This window comes from Lepidochelys kempii, chromosome 11, assembly GCF_965140265.1.
Source record: "Lepidochelys kempii isolate rLepKem1 chromosome 11, rLepKem1.hap2, whole genome shotgun sequence".
Lineage (NCBI taxonomy): Eukaryota > Metazoa > Chordata > Testudines > Cheloniidae > Lepidochelys > Lepidochelys kempii.
The window spans coordinates 51,949,549-51,969,540 of record NC_133266.1 but is presented as its reverse complement, the minus strand read 5'-3'; the positions used below and the strand labels follow the sequence as shown (position 1 = coordinate 51,969,540).

The 19,992-nt window shown below is 40.9% G+C and overlaps 1 protein-coding gene across 9 annotated transcripts; it reads right to left on the bottom strand.

Annotated features, from left to right (window-relative positions):
- Positions 1-601: 601 nt before the first annotated feature.
- ASNSD1 (asparagine synthetase domain containing 1) lies at positions 602-18,376 on the bottom strand. 9 transcript variants are annotated; one of them, XM_073306166.1, is made up of 8 exons: positions 18,113-18,376; positions 15,855-15,908; positions 12,329-12,404; positions 9,697-9,796; positions 5,252-6,799; positions 3,789-3,970; positions 2,683-2,814; positions 602-970 (listed from the first exon to the last, which is right to left on the bottom strand). In XM_073306166.1, the coding sequence occupies exons 5-8, from the start codon at positions 6,704-6,706 to the stop codon at positions 715-717; spliced, it is 2,025 nt and encodes a 674-aa protein (XP_073162267.1). In that variant the 5' UTR covers positions 6,707-6,799; positions 9,697-9,796; positions 12,329-12,404; positions 15,855-15,908; positions 18,113-18,376; the 3' UTR covers positions 602-714. The 9 variants fall into 9 exon arrangements, with proteins under 9 accessions (XP_073162267.1, XP_073162266.1, XP_073162268.1 ...); XM_073306165.1 differs by lacking the exon at positions 9,697-9,796; XM_073306167.1 differs by lacking the exon at positions 9,697-9,796 and having other exon boundaries at positions 18,235-18,376.
- Between the last annotated feature and the right edge of the window lie 1,616 nt (positions 18,377-19,992).

Below are 19,992 nucleotides of genomic sequence, written 5' to 3'. Positions count from 1 at the left end.
ATACAGACTAACACGGCTGTTACTCTGAAACCTTCAGATCTCTACATCTTATAAACTAGATGAGAATTATATTACTTGTATTAAATCTTGAGTTTTCTCTAACAATCACTGTTCTGACATGGACATTTTAGAATCCTAAACTAAGAATTTCTTATAAGAGTGAGTTTCATTTTTAAAATATATAATACTAACACAATTAAAATGTTAAATGTAGAGTACATTTCAAATGTACAATGCAATATTGGTAAAAGGGTAGAATGTATGTGATGTACAGTAGGTTTTCCTTCTTCAACTGTAAGTAAATGCACATGATAACCCTGAGAGATGGCATTTTTTGTTGAGTTAATGTTATATACTAGCTTCATACTGTTGTCAAGTGGGGTGGATTCAAAAGTATTTCCCTCGAGCCCTGTGAAAATTAGTTAAAAAAAAAAAAAATACAGCCTGAATCTGTTGTTTTTCTGTGGAGCCCCTGCCTCTGCTTCCACCCACGGCAGTTGTGCTCTGGTAGACCAGACTGAATAATACAGTAGTTCTTCATTAGGCCAAATACAAGGTGTAATTACAGATAAACTGATTAAAACCAGTAGATAAAACACAATTCTAAAATGTTGAGGATTTTATTGAATATCCACATAATAATATACAAAATTTTAAACCATAAGTTTCTCGTAAGATGTGCCATGAACAAACCTTCAATTGCAGCATCACAAGTTAGTCTACTGAAACTGACTGAAGTCTGCTGCATTTATCAGATGCCTTTTCGTTGCTGTTTTCCATTTTTGCAATCCGGGATCCAAACTGCATGGCCCTCTTTGGCAGAATAGTAGAGGCTGTGAGGCCAAGCTCCTTAGCTGCAAGGCGCAAAAGTAATTTCTCACCAATTCCTCGAGGCAGAGTCAAGTCTGCTTTTTCCGAAACAGGTAGAGAGTTAAGAAACGAAACAACATCTTCATCAAGGAAAGGAAATCTAAACAGAAAATAATATTATGAAAAACTGTTATCTTGACAGGGTTTAAACTCATAAACAAATGTGTAGTGTACGAGATAACTGCCCTTAGAATACTCAATTCACACTATTCTGATCTGTAGAAAATTTGGACTTTCAAGTCAATATCCATTCCTAGAAGGAGATGCAACATAAATCTTGATGCTAACATGTTGTGAGAAACACAGAAGTGTTGTGGAGTCTTGAGGAAATGAAAGACTGAAACAGCAATAAACGTCCATAAGAAACTTCATTTAAACTTATCTGATTGGAAGTTTTAAAAGTCTTGCCCCAAAAAAATAATTTGTACTTAAATAGGAGCAAATGACAGAAATTCTGTTTTTGTGCATAGCTCCCTTAGTCACCACCAATAAAGATACTTGAAAGAGAGAAAACATAAATTATGTCGGTGCAGAACTGTTTATAAAATAGAATGTTTTTCAAGATCAGAGGATCTTTAAATGTTGAACTACTGTAAAACCTAACCTTAGTATACAGCTACACTCTGGTGCTGTGTCTAATTTTAACCTCTCAGACAAAACACATTTACACTGAAAATTCTGTTACACCATTCTAAAGGGAAAAACAAGTCACAAAAATTTAGATCGTTAATGCCTGCTGTCAGCTTTTACCTTGCTAAAAGGGCACTTCCTTCTTAAAGGTCCTTTCACATGTATCATAGATTTATAACTCTGTAGGTAACTCCCCCCCACCCCAAGATATTACACATTTTCTGCTAGTCACAAAATCACGATTGGTGCCCTAAGATCCATTTTTCAGTTTACTATACCGAAAGAAATTCTTCCCAGTGCAGAGTTAATATGCAAAAACCTCCACACTATCACTTAACTCCAATGGTGGGATCATGAGGTGGGACAAACAGGCATGAAAGGAGATGTTTTGTTTCTGGGTAAATTAAATTGGGGCTACTGGATCTAGGCTATACCAATCTAATGGTTAGGAACTCTAGTCGAGGGGTGTGGAAGGGCAGCAGCTGCTGTTCCATAGTCAGGAATAATGGCTGCAAGGAACTGCATGTATTGCAATCCCACAGCCTAGGTGGTGGGTGAAGTGTATGGATTGCATTCTCTAAAGTCCCCATATGTAGTTCCCCATACAAAGCCAGCTTACATAGGCTTTATGCAGAACAATGGCTGTTCCCCTATAAAGTGACAAAATCAACTAAATATAAGAAATATAAGGTTTCTATAAGAACACCTAACAGCATGTATGGATTAAAAAATTTTTTTGCTCCCTTCCTGAGGTTTAGAAGTCTTTTGGGCCAAGAACACTACCAAAAATGCTCAGGCCTCTCCTTCCTCCTTGTGGACATATCTATCTGCTGCCTCTTCAGTTTAAACTTTGCTGCTGCTGTTTCTGTTATGCTAAACCTGGAGAAAAGAGTGTGTGACCATAAAAACTCCTGTCTGTAACAGTAACTCCCAACAGGCCACACAAACTCACTATACCTATCACACCACATTCATCATATTTATCCATAAATGATGTAATGTAGGATCTTAAATGAACGCCAGGATCACACTGGTCATTAATATAGTTGTGAAATGGGTACACACACGCGCGCGCTCTCTCTCTCTCTCATTCACTCACTGAAAATACATTCCAAAAATGTCTGAATCAAGGCAGTGTTGATAAACAGGTTTCTACTAGACAAAGGATGTTTAGTCACCCACCTGCCTTTGTAAGTCAACACAACGAAAGCCCGTTTTGCATTTGAAGTCAACAGAAGAATATGAAAGCAACATGAAGTCAGCACACCAAGCAATAAAACTCGGGGTAGGGAGAAGGTAGGGGTCATCCTGACTCTGGAAGCCAACAATTAATTTTGCTGATACAAGGAGAAGGCAAAAAGACACCACTTTATCCTGCATGTGAGGGAATAATTGGGCACATTCATGAAAATGGGATCCAAAACGGCCCTGCTTGGCAGCACTGTAAAGGACATTTAGGAGAGATAAGACTGCTTTTAGACAGATGGTTAGACTGTTAAAGTTAAGTTTAGTCTCTAGAAAGTGTGTACCGAGTTTAATGTTACCTTGCTGACTGGACTACCCTTACTCACTGTCTCTTACATTTTAGCCTTTGATAATAAATTTAAGTTTTCACTATAATATTGCAGTGCTGTGATGATATATATGAGCTGATCCTCAGTTGAATCACACAACCTCATATATACACTGTCCCCTGGGGGATAGCAAACATGATATTTCTGTGAGTAGCCAGTGAGAGGGGCAAGATATCAAAGGGAAAATCTTCAGAACGGTTTGGGGACCGGAGTGGACCTATTCTTAAAGCAAAGGGAGGGGCCGGGCTAGCATTGTCCGGAGGAGATTGTTTTGGTGGCTAACAGACTGGAGGTGTCAGGGAGCTGATAACACTGCAAAGGGTTAAGCAACAGCAAGTCTCTCTCTTGCTGGAGGCAAAGAGGTAACAAGGTGGCTCAAAGTCCTGGGTACCCCAAGAACCATCACAGTGTGCAGGTGAGGGCACCTCAAATGAGTGCTTGTGAGGGTAACGTCATCATACTAACATGAGACTGGAAGTAAAATTTTCAGGTGGAAGTGTGATTTTCAAGTTGCTATGTCTTCTTAAGGGGTACTCTAAGCACTTTAAATTAGTACAGGCCCAATGTCTGTGTACACACACCCACACCCTAAACAAATGTCCTCATGGAATTTTTAAAAATTAAGAAAAGACAATTTTGATTTAAAATTCCACTGCAGTGCTAGAAATGGAGTTCTGAGTTGAAACTGTTTGCTGCATGTTAAAACAGTGCTACCTTGCTTCTTTTCCATGATCTCCAATAATCCTGTCATCCCGGCCAAGATTTCTAGAAGAAATGCGAGCCAGCTCCATTCCTAGTTCCTTATTCAAACCCTCTAAACCGTATTTTTTGAAGCAAACACGATGTCGGGAATATCCTGCAAGCTGCTCATCTGCTCCAATTCCTGTAAGCACAACCTACAGAAGAGTATAAAAATGGTATTTTATTATTTATCTAGGAACTGTAAAGGGGGAAAACGTTATAGATTCCCCAAATATTCAACTATAAAAATCTGAAAATAAACCCAATAAATATATTCAAACACATTTAGATTAACATAATAAAATAAGCCTGCATTTATTCATTTTTATAGATCCTGATCTTGTTCCCACTGAAGTCACTGGGAACCCTGATTTAAATTGGAGCAGGATCAGACCTGAACAGTATACACTCACGCTTTAACTCATTAAAGAAAAACAAAAAACCTGGTCTTTTACAATAAACCATTTCAGTCTATTTGGGGGAAAAAATAATTTGAACTTTTTGAAGAATTGAGATAAACTGCTAAGTAAATCACGTCACCTGAAAGACAACTAAAATAAAACCAGTATTCACATCTTTAGGTGACCCACTCTGATGCATAAGCCATTATAGGTTGTAGCACAATCTGAAAATAAAGCAAAATCCATTCAACTGTGCACTAAATCCTCTATTATTTGACTCCAACCATTTTAAACATCCCCATTAACTGGCAGCAAATAGTATAAACCTCAAAGCAGATGCAGAAGTGAACTCCAAATATGCAGCATCATTTTAAAAAACATTCATCCTTTCTCCATGCTCACTACCAAAGACAAGTGGGAGGAAAAAGAGAATTCTTGAAGTAGCTATCAAATTACTACAAGAAGTTGCCCCCTTCAAAACGGCAAGAAAAATATCAGGTGGAAACAGAGGAAAAGTTGCTCTTTAAATGACTGTTTAAAATATGTCAGAAGCCTTCAAAAAACAATCCTCACCCCTCAATAATAATAGCATTTTGTTTTGTCACATACCAACCCAAATATTGATATTGTGGGAATTACTGGATGTGGGATACCAGCACAAAACAATGCTGATTAACTAAATTTTCTGCAGATTTAAATATTTCAGATCTGTTTAGACTAGATCTGATGGTACAATTCTTCTCTACTACATCAATTCAAAAACTGAATATTCCAGGCTGAAGACTATTGCCTTTCCCAGTTCTACTGCTGTATACTCAAGCTTACAGAATAGAATAATTCCATGCCAAGGAATTGAATGCAGGAGTCCTGCATTTTTGGAACTGCAGACAGTTACACACTTATTACAACTGCAAAATTTACTTATGCTTGCTACTTGTATTGCAGCGAGCTTGGATATTTATTTTTTACTGACTACTGAAGCTAAACTACCACTTATTTTTATTGACCAACTATAAAACAAAGAAGATCTTATACCTTTGCAGAACTTTTATATGGTTTTACATCTCCCTGGGTAGTAATAAAACCTTCTCCCCTGGAAGCAAACCAAACTGCACAACCAATGCTGTCATCCAGAACGGTATCCAATGGATAAACTAAGTGGCGTATGCGCTGTTGTCTCATTCTTTTCAGTTCCTCAAGTGTAACATTAATTTCCACAAAATTCCAAGTTCTTGAAGGATTAATAGTCTCTAGTTCTTCCAGTCCTGCTCTGCCAGTGATTCGGTCAGGCACATTGAAGCAAGAAAAGTTATCAACAATTGTAGTATCAAGTTTTTTACAGCATTCCTGACAAGAATGCAATTCATGTTGTTTTTTCTGCTTGCTTTGTATTGTCTGTTCTTTAATCATGAAGGCTACGTTAAGAAGATCAATTGGTTCCTCTGAAGGAATATGTCGATCAGCTAGGGTTGCAATAAGCATAGAATCAATACCACCAGAAAACAATATTGCAACATGTGCTTTCTTGGTAGGCATACTCGGAATTTCTCCTGTTAGCTGACCTGTATCTCTAAACAGATATAAAACACGTCTCTTTACTGCTTCACTTAAAACATCAATAAGCTGTTGGACCAATTTCTTCTTGTGCTCTTCTGCAAGAAATCGATGAAGATCTTCTACAGTAACTGTACTATTAGTAATATTACGGCAATGAGAGTCAACTGAAGTTTCAGGAACTGTCCTATTCAAAGGAACAACTGGTGTTATTAGAGAAAGTTTTAACTCACTCATCGTAAGAGACACATAGGCAGGTAAATCTTTTGAAATCTGATCCAAGCCACTGAGGAATGTTTCTTCTATTGCATTTTCTCTGGAATGGTATTTCCAGGGATAGAATGTTAAAACCAAAGACTCAGATATAGCACATGCCTTAAGATCAATTTTGTAAATTCCAGATGCTGGAACTTCCTGCCATTGGTTATCAGATTCAGAAAGAGCACTTACAGACGACAAACAGAGAGCCCTGTCTAGCTCTTTATTAAACTGCCACAACAAACTACGACGACCAAAATAATCCCTTCCAAACCACAAGTAGTGTCTCGATGCTTGATAATAAATAAAAGACCACGGACCCTGAACAGATGAGAAGAGTGACAAAATATCAGATTCACTACTACATGATGAAAGATGATGAAACATAACTTCAGTGTCATTCTCTGCTGTCCCTACGTGAATTCCATTGAAGACTTCTCCATTCCAAAGAAACACATTGTTATCAATGTCTGTCAGAGGCTGGGGAGTCATCAGTCCCCTCAGGTGAAGTATATGGCCAGAAAACAAACACTGGTAGGAGAGATCAGACACAGTCTTTATCAGATGCTGGCTGCTGTTAGGTCCTCTTCTTCTTAGGTTGCACAGCAGACCATCTTTGAAGAAGCCACCAATAGTGTGCTGAACAAACAAACTGACAACACAACAAATACCACACATTGCTATATAGAATTTAAAAGGTCTATTTTCTGATTTTGGTCTTCTCTGAATTTTCTATCTCCTGATGTGCCCTCTTCAGGTCATCTAATGTGTCTGCATAAAAGAAAAGAGGAAATAAATAATCACTTAAAATTCTTTTAATAAATTCGATAAATGTGGTAGAATAATAATGAATTAGAGGGATAAACAGCAAGCTCTTTAGGGCAGGGACTGTCTTTCTGTTCTATATTTGTACTGTGCCTAGCACAATAGGATCCTGGTCCATGAAGGCCTTAAAAGCCAGAGGCTAAGCGAGCAAGGGGAGCTAACGAACAGGGGACCGCAAACAGGGGAGTTTGAGATGGGGTTTGTGGGAGGGAGACTAAATAAAATCGCTATGGTTAGGAAGGGCCGCATCGCCAGTGCCAACGTTGCTCCTGTCTCCTCCACCTGCGCCTGTATCTAGGCAGACAACCTAACCATGGATGCCTCTATGCAGATCCTGGTGTGGATCTGCAGAGACTGTGGCCTGCATTTCCCACTCACAGAAAGCCAGGCTGGGGGGGACCATCCAGTGTGAAAGGTGCCTGATGGTGGAATCTCTCAGGAAGCAGGTGGGAGAGCTACAGGAGGTGGCTAGGCTGAGGCACATCCATGCCCAGTTCCTTGGGAGTAGTCATAGGGAGACATCCAAGACTGAGGAAGCTATCCAGCTACAGAAGACTGCTGTCACACCACCGAGGGAGGAGGATATGGCTCTGTCACAGGGAGGACACTAGCTCCTGGTTAATTCTGGCAGCAGGCAGTGCTCCATCCCTACTCCCAACCCACCCACCATGGTGACTGAAAACCTTTATGCTGCCTGGGCAACAAGAGATGAGGAATCACCCCCAAAGGTGGAGGAGGAGAAGCCATGTACCCCCAAGGCTGGGAGGATCGCAGCCACCACTCCCAGGAGAAAATGTAGTGTAGTGGTGGTTGGTGACTCTTTTCTGAGGGGGTTGGAGGCACCCATCTGTCACCCTAACATGGCATCTGGGAGGTATGCTGCCTGTCAGGGGCCCATATCCGAGATGTTATGGAGAGATTGTCGAGGATCATCCCCATGCTCCCCCACTACCCCATGCTACTCATCCATGTGGGCACTAATGATACTGCGAGGTATGACCCTCAGCAGATCAGAAGTGACTACAGGGCTCTGGGAGTAAGGGTGAAGGAGTTGGGAGCGCAAGCAGTGTTCCCTTCGATCCTTCTGGTCAAGGATAGGGGCCCAGGCAGAGACAGATGCACCCTGGAGGTGAATGCCTGGCTGCGAAGATGGTGTCACCAGGAAGGCTTTGGCTTCCTTGACCATGGGATGCAGTTTTAGGAAGAAGGACTGCTAAGCAGAGATGGGGTCCACCTATCGAGGAAGGGGAAGAGCCTATTTGGATACAGACTAGCTAACCTAGTGAGGAGGGCTTTAAACTAGGTTTGAAGGGGGCAGTTGACCAAAGCCCACTGGTAAGTCAAAAACATGGAGACTGGAGAGAAGGGATTTGGGGGGAGCATGGCTTGTTATAGCAGGGATAAGGGAGAGACAAGACAGAACTGACGGTGGGGGAAATCAAATCAGTAGCTTAGATCTGTATACCAATGCGAGAAGTATGGCGAATAAACAGGAAGAGCTCAAAATGCTAGTAAATAAACACAACTATGACATAATTGGTATCACAGAGACTTGGTGGGATAATATGCATGACTGGAATATTGGTATCGAAGGATACAGTTTGCTCAGGAAGGACAGGCAGAGAAAAAAGGGAGGAGCTGTGCCTTATATATTAAAAATGTATACACTTGGACTAAGGTTGAGATGGAAATAGGAGACAGACTTGCTGAAAGTCTCTGGATAAGGATAAAAGGGGTAAAAAACAAGGGTGATGTCATGGTAGGGGTGTACTACAGACCACCTAACCAGGAAGAAGAGGTAGATGAGACTTTTTTTAAGCAACTAACAAAATCACCCAAGCACAGGACTCGGTGGTAATAGGGGACTTCAACTACCCAGACATCTGTTGGGAAAATAACACAGCAGGGCACAGATTATCGAACAAGTTCTTGGAATGTAGACAATGTCTTGGAGACAACTTTTTATTTCAGAAGGTGGAGAAAAGTACTGGGGAGAGGCTGTTCTAGATTTGATTTTAACCAATAGGGAGGAACTGGTTGAGATTTTGAAAGTGGAAGGCAGCTTGGGTGAAAGTGATCATGAAATGGTAGAGTTCATGATTTTAAGGAATGGTAGGAGAGAGAACAGCAAAATAAAGACAATGGATTTCAAGAAGGCAGACTTTAGTAAACTCAGGGAGTTGGTAGGTAAGATCCCAGTAGAAGCAAATCTAAGGGTAAAAACAATGGAAGACAGTTGGCAGTTTTTCAAGAGACATTATTAAAGGCACAAGAGCAAACTACCCCACTGCATAGGAAAGATAGGAAGTATGGCAAGAGACCACGCTGGCTTAACCAGGAGATCTTCAATGATCGGAAACTCAAAAAAGAATACTACAGAAAGTGGAAACTAGGTCAAATTACAAAGGATGAATATAAACAAATAACACAGGTATGTAGGGACAAAATTAGAAAGGCCAAGATACAAAACAAGATCAAACTAGCTAGAGACAAAGTGCAACAGGCAACGTTCTACAAATACATTAGAAGCAAGAGGAAGATCAAGGACAGGGTAGGCCCATTACTCAATGAGGGGGAAAAAACAATAACAGAAAATGTGCAAATGGCAGAGATGCTTAATGACTTCTTTGTTTTGGTGTTCACCAAGAAGGTTGGTGGTGATTGGATATCTAACATAGCGAATGTCAGTGAAGATGAGGTAGGATCAGAGGCTAAAATGGGAAAGAACAAGTTAAAAATTACTTAGACAAGTTAGATGTCTTCAAGTCACCAGGGCCTGATGAAATGCATTCTAGAATACTCAAGTAACTGACTGAGGAGATATCTGAGCCATTAGCGATTACCTTTGGAAAGTCATGGAAGATGGGAGAGATTCCAGAAGACTGGAAAAGGGAAATAAGCACAACCTGGGGAATTACAGACCAGTTATCTTAACTTCTGTACCTGGAAAGAGATGGAGAAAATAATAAAGCAATCAATTTGCAAACGCCTGGAAAATAGTAAGGTGATAAGTAACAGTCAGCTTGGATATGTCAAGAACAAATCGTATCAAACCAACCTGATACCTTTCTTTGACAGGGAAACAAGCCTTGTGTATGGGAGGAAGCAGTAGACGTGATATAGCTTGACTTTAATAAAGCTTTTGATACTGTCTCGCATGACCTTCTTATAAACAACCTAGGGCAATGCAATCTAGATGGAGCTACTATAAGAAGGGTGCATAACTGGTTGAAAAACCATTCTCTGTTAAGTCGTTATCAGAGGTTCACAGTCATGCTGGAAGAGCATAATGCGTGGGGTCCCACAGGGATCAGTTCTGGGTCAAATTCTGTTCAGTATCTTCATCAGTGATTTAGATAATAGCATAGAGAGTACACTTATAAAGTTTGCAGACGATACCAAGCTGGGAGGGGTTGCAAATGCTTTGGAAGATAGGATTATAATTCAAAATGATCTGGACAAACTGGAGAAATGATCTAAAATGAACAGGATGAAATCCAATAAGGACAAATGCAAAATACTCCACTTAGGAAGTAACAATCAGTTGCACACATACAAAATGGGAAATGACTGCCTAGGAAGGAATACTTACTGTGGAAAGGGATCTGCGGATCATAGTGGACCACAAGCTAAATATGAGTCAACAGTGTAACACTGTTGCAAAAAAAGAAGGAAACATCATTCTGGGATATACTAGTAGGAATGTTGTAAGCAAAACACAAGAAGTAATTCTTCCTCTCTACTCTGCGCTGATTAGGCCTCAATTGGAGTATTGTGTCCAATTCTGGGCGCCACCTTTCAGGAAAGATGTGGACAAATTGGAGAAGCAAGAAAAATTATTAAAGGTCTAGAAAACATGACCTATGAGGGAAGATTGAACAAACTGGGTTTATTTAGTCTGGAAAAGAGAAGACTGAGATGGGACATGATAACAGTTTTCAAGTACATAAGAGGTTGTTACAAGGAGAAGGGAGAAAAATTGTTGTTCTTAACCTCTGAAGATAGGACAAGAAGCAATGGGCAAGGATGGTTTAGGTTGGACATTAGGAAAAATTTCCTAACTGTCAGGGTGGAATACATTCCCTAGGGAGGATGTGGAATCTTCATCCTTGGAGATTTTTAAGAGCAGGTTAGACAAACACCTGTCAGGGATGGTCTAGATAATACTGAGTCATGCCATGAGTGCAGGGGACTGGACTAGATGACCTCTTGAGGTTCCTTCCAGTCCTGTGATTGGGCGTCTTAGGCACTACGATAATACAAATAATAAATAGTAATAATAATGGTTCCTGATAAGTCAGTAATTATAGCCAACAGTCCAATCAACACAAAATTTAAAGACATATAACAAGAAAATATGAAAGTGTTATGCATCAGTACCATTGCACAAATCAGCCCATTGCAGCTTTTTCCCCTTTAAAGACATTCAAATTTAGATATATATTCTTATTGTTAATGCACATTTTTGTATACATGAACTTTAAAAATTGTATGTCGTTAAATTTGCATTGATTGGGCTATTAACTATAACTCCTGACTTATCAAGTACCAAAATTATTATTTGTATTATTGTAGTGCCTAAGACTAAGAGCTTCAGTCATGGACCAGGACCCTATTGTGCTGGGTACTGTACAGGTATAGAACAAAAAGACAGCCCCAAAGAGTTTACAATCTATCTCTCTAATCTAAGTCATTATTATTGTACTGCATTTTTATATATAAGACTTTTACCAATATCAGAAGCTGGTGAACTCCTAGCTACTGTCAATATAAGATTTGCACTTTACTGCATAAACTATCTTAACTAAAGCCTTCTCAGTGTAAACTGGCTAAAAACACTCTAAGAAACAAAGAGCAAGCACCATTTGTTCCATCCAGAAATTACTGAGTTCATTTACATCTTGGAATTCATTCCACACCTGACCCTAGATTTCTCATCTACTTGATGCTTCTTGGTCTTTATTTAACCAACAAGTCTCTCTCTCTCATTCTCCCTTATCTCCAGATGCTTCTATCCTAGATCCTCGACCCTCCACACCTCCATAATCCCAAAGTCCATTCCTCCAGCCCCCAAAGGTTTTCAGTTCAACTTCAGTTTTCTTTCTTCCTTAACCCATGTTACTTTCAGACAGGTTTATTCTTCCTATATGGGACCAAATGCTGCAAGATGCTGATTGCTTCCTGAAAGGAGTTGAGGGTGCTCAGCAATTCAGAGGACTGGGCACTAGGTCTACTATAATTTTTACTGGCATCCCGTCCTACATTTTTAGGACTGGAAGCTTTTCAGTTTAAGTACTTTATCACGCATATACATAATATTGTGATTACTTTAGTCTTCTGTCCTATACAGACAAATTAAACACAGCAATCATACAGCTTTGAATAAAGCTGTTCATTTTGATCTGCAGGAGAAATCCTACACAGTTACAAATACCACCTTTAAATATTGGTAGGCAATGTGTGTTAAGAACTTACTTTTGCATTCAGATAACATTTCTGTTCTGTCTACAAGAAAGAATATGTTGCTATTGGGTTGCTGTTTATAAACTTTCTGAAAAATAAGAGGAAATTGGGATAGGTTAGGGTTAATAACAAATCCACAGCAGAAGTCTAACATGTTATCATGACAACTGTTTTATCATCCACAGCATTGTTACCTACTGCTATTTTATATTCTTCTTCCCTCAGATATGATGAGTCAAGTGCCACCATTTCAAATATAAACTAAATTGAAAGTAAACATATTTATGAATACTTAAAGTGTATGAATGGCTAACATGATATTGGCAAATATCAGGCCAAGTTAGACATTTTAATCAACAATTTAGATAAGACATTACTGAAAGTACTGACGCCAAAAGGACACACAAATTCTCATTGTTTTAAAAGGCAAGTGTCTATCAATTTACTACATTAAAAGGCATTGTACTAAAAGTACATGTACGTGATACAAATAATATAGGATAAAAGATAAAAATATTAAAAAGTTAATTCTTTGCAACACATATAATAGTTGTAAAATGTATAACAGAACGCGGTTATCATCTATACTGACAGAGTCCTGGAGTCCCTACTCACTCAAAGCTTCAGTGAGAGTTTAGAATAGATGGATTAAAAACTACAGGATTTGGCCCAACATAAATTGTATATACAGTAGAGCCTCTGTGTTACAACCTAATTGGAGACTGAGTGCAGAAAGTGGAAAAGTTCATAAAATTGAACATAAAAAAATTAGTCGGTACAGTGCCTGAGTTGCAGGATGATGCAACTGCATCATTTTCTTGTCTTTCAAACTGTAAAGCAATTTCAACACACTGAAGGCATCAGAATATAAAGGGATGATGATTCGTTCTTCATTGACATCTCTTTTGTTGTGACCCTTTGTCCCATCAAGAAAAATGGTTCATGTAACTGGTGGTTTGTAAAAACGAGGTTCTACTACACCATAAAGACAATTCTTTATCAAGTTGTATCCATGACATTCACAAAGTACACAAAGCCACAGTGAACTATTCAGTCATGGTGCTAGGGGACAAAACTTGTGGCACGAGCTTGTGATTTCATATCATACCTACTGTGCATTTAATCCTATCAGAACCGAACAGTTAACCAAAACATGAAATAGCAGTCTCAATTGGCATACTATATACACCACAAAAAAAAAAAAAAGGGGGGGGGGAAATTTGTGTGTTTGTGAAACTTCAGATGGAGAGTCCTGGAGACTGAAGTCCTCTATCCACAGAACACTTGTACCAGAAGTGGCAGGTACATGCTTTCTTACACTGCCCCTCCAATGTGCCTCAGTATCCATCCTCCATCTCTTCCATACTCTCTGCTGAAACTGCCAATGAGTCAGCCAATGGTGCCAACTCTGATGTGAACATGTCCACTAATAAGCATACCAAGAAAAAAATTGATCTTATTTGACAAGGACCCATTATCAGTCCAGAGCTATCCAGGGCTCAAACTAATTCTGCTTTTGTCATGAATTGTTTACATGTTTCTGTATAATTTACCTGCACCTTGAATGATTTATTTTTAAGAACATGTAAGTCCATTTACACTGATTGTCAATTTTTCTGTGCACTGTTGAAATTAAATAGTTGGTAGGTAATGCATCAGATCTCTCTGAAAATACAGTGTGGTCATTTATGTATGTTTTGTAGATGACATTTGTATATAGTTAACTCTATCTTTATTTTTAAAAGGGTTTTAACTTGTGCATATAAGGTAGGATTTTCACACACGCTCAATATTGGCTTAACTCTGCTCCCCTCAAAATGAATGGTAAATCTCACTCTTATTTCAAAGGAAGCAGCTAGGCCAATGGTAAGGGCTTCTGAAAATCCCACACATCATGGACACGATTAACGACAAAACAAATTGTGCTGATCCAAAGATAAACTGAATTAATTTTTCTTTTACGAACTTTAGACACTGATTAATCAGACTGATAGCCATACAGAAAAACTGGTAAATATCAGAACACAATCATTTTGAAGTAGCCATTGAAAGCTGTTTTGCTTTTCTTAGGTATTAAAGCCGGAAGCAGATATTTCCCCTTCCATGTAGGATATACATCTTTATCTTGGAGTTTTAGCCAATATAAGTTATCCTTAGAGAAAAGGAAAGTATTTATTTGCTTATCAGTGCACATAACATCTGTTTTCTCATTTCTATCTACAGCCCTTCACCTACCAATTCTTGCATAATGGTCATAAAACTCAAGGGGTTCATAGAGGAGGACAACAGCAGAGAAGGTCTTCTTTGAATTTTTTTAAAGCAACTTTAAACAACTTTTGCCTTCAAAATCTGAGAAAATCTGTGACAAATATTATGAGTTTGATGCCAAATTTGGTATTTCCCCTGATAAAAAACAATTCCTGCACAGCTTAGTTCTGAATGTAATATGGAGAGTAATTCCCTCACCACTTAGAAAATGTACAGTAGGAATTGTCTTCTTTTTGGCTTGAAGCATTGAGAAGTGTTGGAAGGGGCACACAAGTGTTTTACTTTGATCTAGGATGCGCTACACTCCATCACTACCACAAAACTGGATATGATCACTTCCTGGAAAATAAATCTTCTTTGATAAGGTGCGTAAACTAAGTTAATAATATCAATATAACAACAACTAAATGCTGTCTTAAAAAATGTCACTCATAGTGGGCATCAGCTATTTTGAAGTGTTTGTATTTGTTTTCTCATGCTTTCCCACCTTCCTTTATCTAGAGAATAAACTGCAGCAACTGCAAACACTGTCGCATTCTATCAGGTTGGAAGTGAACACGTCAAAGACTAAGTGGATGCGGAATGAGCATTCGAAGCAGGAATCATCGCTGTGAAAGGGAAAGTAATTGAGGAGGTCAACAAATATATTTATCTAGGTCAGCAGCTGAACATTCAAAGGGGAATGCAGTAGCACGAAAAAGGTGGGGCGGGAAAGTTTCAACAAAATAAAGACAACTCTAATGGATGATAAACTGCCCATGAAGAAAAGGAAAGAACTGTTTAACTCCACTGCTCTGTTAGCAATGATATAGGGAGTGGAAAGCTGGTCAACAATGAAAGTGGAGGAAGAAAAATTCACTGTCACCCAGAGAGCAATGGAAAGGCGAATCTGCAAGATATCGCTCTGTGATCATCTACCAAATGAGGAGATCAGAAGGCATACGGAGGTGACCGATGTAGTGCAGGCGATGTACAACGCAAAGTGGAGATGGACGGGTCATGTAGTCCGCAGGTAAGACAATATGTGGACAACCCGAATCAGTGACTGGATCCCCAGAGACCACAAGCGACCACTGGGCAGACCGGAAATGCGTTAGGCTGATCCCAGAACAAAACTCTTGGCCAGAAATGGAAAGAACATGTTTGTAATAGAACAGAGTGGTGTGGCATTGACTTGCGTTTGTGAAGGGACGGACGAGGACAAGCTGGACAATGGCGATTTATCTAATGCAAAAAATGAATTGCTAAAAACCACTTTGTAATCACTCACCCGGTTCTTCTTCAAGTTGGAAAGCTCATCAACTACAACTTTCTGCTCTTTAATCTGAAAAACATAACAGAACTCTAGATTTATAACAAATAAATCAGTATGTTATAACCATAGAATCATATAATATCAGGGTTGGAAGGGACCTCAGGAGGTCATCTAGTCCAACCCCCTGCTCAAAGCAGGACCAATCCCCAATTAAATCATCACCCTAGGTAACTCATTCCAGTGTTTCACCACCCTCCTAGTGAAAAAGTTTTTCCTAATATCCAACCTAAACCTCCCCCACTGCAACTTGAGACCATTACTCCTTGTTCTGTCATCAGCTACCACTGAGAAGAGTCTAGATCCATCCTCTTTGGAACCCCCTTTCAGGTAGAATCATAGAATATCAGGGTTGGAAGGGACAAACCCACTATTAACACTCCAACCCATGTTTTCAGATAGACAAACATTTGCATCTACCTTACTCTGAAGGTCCAGGAGAAATCAGATAGAAAAGTGATGGAGTAAAGAATGGAAAGTAAACTGACACATGAAAGATGTTTCCATAGCCAATATAAACATAACCAGTAAGATATCCTGGGGCATATGACTAATAGAAGCCGAAGTAAATTTTTCTGAAATTAATTTGATCTGAAAACTAGGTATCTGTAGAAGTCTGAGCCAGCAAACCAGGAGGGAGTAAATCATATTTTCAAATACCTGCTTTAGAAGGGAGGTAATTTGTATACGATCTGCATCTTTTTCTCCACAATTGCATGTGATCAGTACTGCACATCTAGGGCCTGATTCCAAAGTCTACTGAAATCAATGTGAGTCTTTCTATTGCTTTCAATGAGCTTTGCACCAGACCCTAATAAAACCTACTACTCTTGTAGATGGGGTTACTATGTAAGCAAATATGGTATGTTTTGTAAGCAACAGGCTAGGAACTAGATTCTGAATTATTCTGGTATAAATCAGAAGAATTTCACTGAGGTTAATGGAACAACAGCATATGAAAAATCTGTTTTGTGGGATCTCCTTCTTTCCAGGGGGGAAAAATGGGTCTCTTCAGGGTGACAAAGAAGTTAGAAAAATCCTGAAGCACACAACAATGCAAAGAACTGTGAAGCCAATTTTGTCAATTTCCTGGGAACATCTCAAGGGCAGGGGGAATCCTTGAAGTGCAGAGCTGCCCACACCTTCTTTCCCCGATATAGGGGTCACTGTTGGAAAAAAGACCAAAGAACCTCTACACTTCAGCTATTACAAGCTGCAAGAATGTCCCTTAGGGCCACAGGCAACTGGACATAAACTAGAACAGCACAGCATCTCCTCTATTTATGCCATGAACTGAACAGTACCTTAACTGGTTCCAGAATTTGGAAGTCACAAAGTTGGCATAAATCCACCTTTGATCCCATTCCAGTCTCTCAGGCGCTCAAACCAAAGCACACATTTTACACCAATATCCTCCACCGAGGACATGGAGAAGCAGCACATTTACAAAAGGAAAATGGAGGAGGTTCCTTGGGATTTACCAGACTTACAGACTGATGACACTACTGTCTCGACAGTAAATATTTAGTGTTTGTGAAGAATGCCAGAATGACAACTCCAGAGGCTAAAATATTTTATGTCTCCATGGAGCATATATGGGATAAGTAGCTGTAGCATAAGATAACCCACAATTCCCTGACCATTTATCTCAAGCTTGGAGTGATCAACACTAGGCATGACAAAGTAGTTCTACCAATATCTCCATTTAGCCCTGCCACTGCCAATATGGCCATTAATTAGGGCCAAATTATGGTGGAAGTTTCTCTACTGTGAAAAATAAAAAAGCCAAAAATCTCTGCTTTTTCATGGTACTGAATCTCTAATTTTTTTCTGGGGGGTAAAAATAAAGTCATCACCCTTATACTCCTGCCGCCCTGCACCCCCATTTTCACAGCAAGCGCTCAACGCCACACGATTTCCCAGAAAGTGTGTTCAGGGCCAATATAACATCCTGATTCGCTGTCGCGGCATTATGACGTTAGACCTTGCAGCGTGACATCACACCGCGAACGCTCTTGTAGTGATGACGCCAAATAAGCAGGAGGAGACCAGGCTGGTGCCCCCACTGGGCCGCGCTGCGCCCAGCCGGCAGGGGGCCCCCTCCTCCTCCCGCACGGACCCCAACCGGAACTGGACCCGCATCTATTCTGCAGAGGCCGGAACCTCCGGTCTCGCGAGGGCCGTGTGCGGGAGTGAGATTCGCGCCCCGCCCCCACCTTTCGGGTCAGCTCGTCCTTCTGGGGCAGCTTCGCCCCCTCCTCCTCTCTCCGCGGCTCCCGGCCCGACATTCCCGTCCTTACGCGTCCCGTTGCCAGGGGTGACAAGCGCGGAAACTCACACACACTGGCTGGCGCTTCCCTAATCCCACCACGTGCGGTTGGGGCCGACTACTTCCTGCAAACGCCCCGAACTGCGCAGTCGCACTACACGCAAAGCCCCGAACTGCGCCCACCTAGCCGGGCCGGTGGAGCGACAGCGCATGCGCGAGCTTCTCCGGGCATGCTCAGTAACAAGTCACGCCTCTGTACGTTTGGCCACCGCTCTTGGTGTAACTGAGCATGCGCGAATTGTCTCGAGTTGGTTGAAAAATGGTACTTGGTTTTGAAGCGCCATCAAGTTTTAAAATCCCTGGAAGGGAGCTGCGATACGGTTAAGCTTGGGAACCCCACACCTTGAGAATCCAGATTTATCGGAAAAGCTGCCCTTAGGGAGCTGTAAACAGCTGCCTCCTAAAGCAGGGATGGGCAAACTTTTTGGTCCAAGAGCCACAGCTGAGTATGGAAATTGTATGGCGGGCCATGAATGCTCACGGACTTGGGGGTTGGCATGCAGGGCTCTGGGGTGCAGGCAGAAATGAGGAGTTCAGGGCGTGGCAAAGGGTTCTGGACTGGGGCAGGGAGTGCGGGGGGAGGACTCCAGCGGGGGGTGTGGGCTCTGGGGTGGGGTTGGGGGTGGACAGTGCTCTGGGCTTGGACCAAGAAGCTCATAGGGCAGCAGGGGTCCGGGTGGCGCTTACCTCAAGCAGCTCCTGGAAACAGCAACATGTCCCCTCTCCAGCTCTTACACGGCAGTGCAGCCAGGCAGCTCTGCACACTGTCCTGTCCACAGGCGCCGCCCTTGCAGCTCCCATTGGCCAGCGTTTCTGTGAGCTGTGCAGGTGGCACTTGGGGAGGGGGCAGCATGCAGAGCCCCCTGGCTGCCCCAACGCATAGGAGCTGAAAGGCGGACATGCCGCTGCTTTCGGGAGCCGCGCAAGCCTCGGACGCTGCTCCCAGGAGAGAACTAAAGAGCTGGATTAAAATGTCTGAAGGGCCGGATGTGGCCCCTGGGCCGTAGTTTGCCCACCCCTGTCCTAGAGCCTAGGATATGTCTATACCACAATCAGAGGTGTAACTGCAGCATGTGCAGACATATCTGATCTAGCTTTAATTTAAGTATTATGAGTACCTAATGAAGGCTAAGCAGCACAGATTTCAGCATGGGCTGAATTACACAGTGGTTTCAGGTGGGCTTGTACAACCAAACTGAAGTCCATGCTGCCACATCTTCACTGACTTGCAGTGTGTGTCTACACAAACTGCAATCACTCCCCTGATTGCAGGGTAGTAATATCCTTACTTGCACACATGGTTAAGCCTTTGCAGACATGGTTTTGACATTTTGAATAAATCCCTGGTGTCCACCTAATATGTGAACATATAACTTGCCTACACTAGGGTTTAAAAAAATAACTTTTTTTCCTAGTATAAGCAAGAACAGAAAGAAAGAAATTGGTTAGAACTAGTGCTATAATTTGAGAAGATAGGCCTCAAAAGCTTGAGAATGAAAGAACCACAAATGTGTAAAAAGAAATTAAGGGAAAGATTCTAATTAGTGTTTAGAAAAAAACTGTGTTCATTTCATAGCCCTTTACCAGAAATGGACAGCAGAAATGAAGGAGTGAACCCTGCAGAAGGGTATTTGTTAAACAAGTTATATGAGTTCCTGGTTTTAAAAGCTTCCTTTTTCTTGGCTAAACCTATTATTTTAATAATTACTAATAGTAGTATATTGTTTTGCACTTCAGCGCCTTGCTTCATCTGAGTAGGTCAATGTT

Coding starts and splice junctions, on each gene's coding strand:
- ASNSD1 (XM_073306166.1), bottom strand. CDS start 6,706: ATGTGTGGTATTTGTTGTGTTGTCAGTTTGTTTGTTCAGCACACTATT. Junction 2,815..3,788: donor GATCATGGAAAAGAAGCAAG/GTAGCACTGTTT, acceptor GTTGGCTTCCAG/AGTCAGGATGACCCCTACCT. Junction 971..2,682: donor GTGTTGACTTACAAAGGCAG/GTGGGTGACTAA, acceptor TTTTCTGTTTAG/ATTTCCTTTCCTTGATGAAG.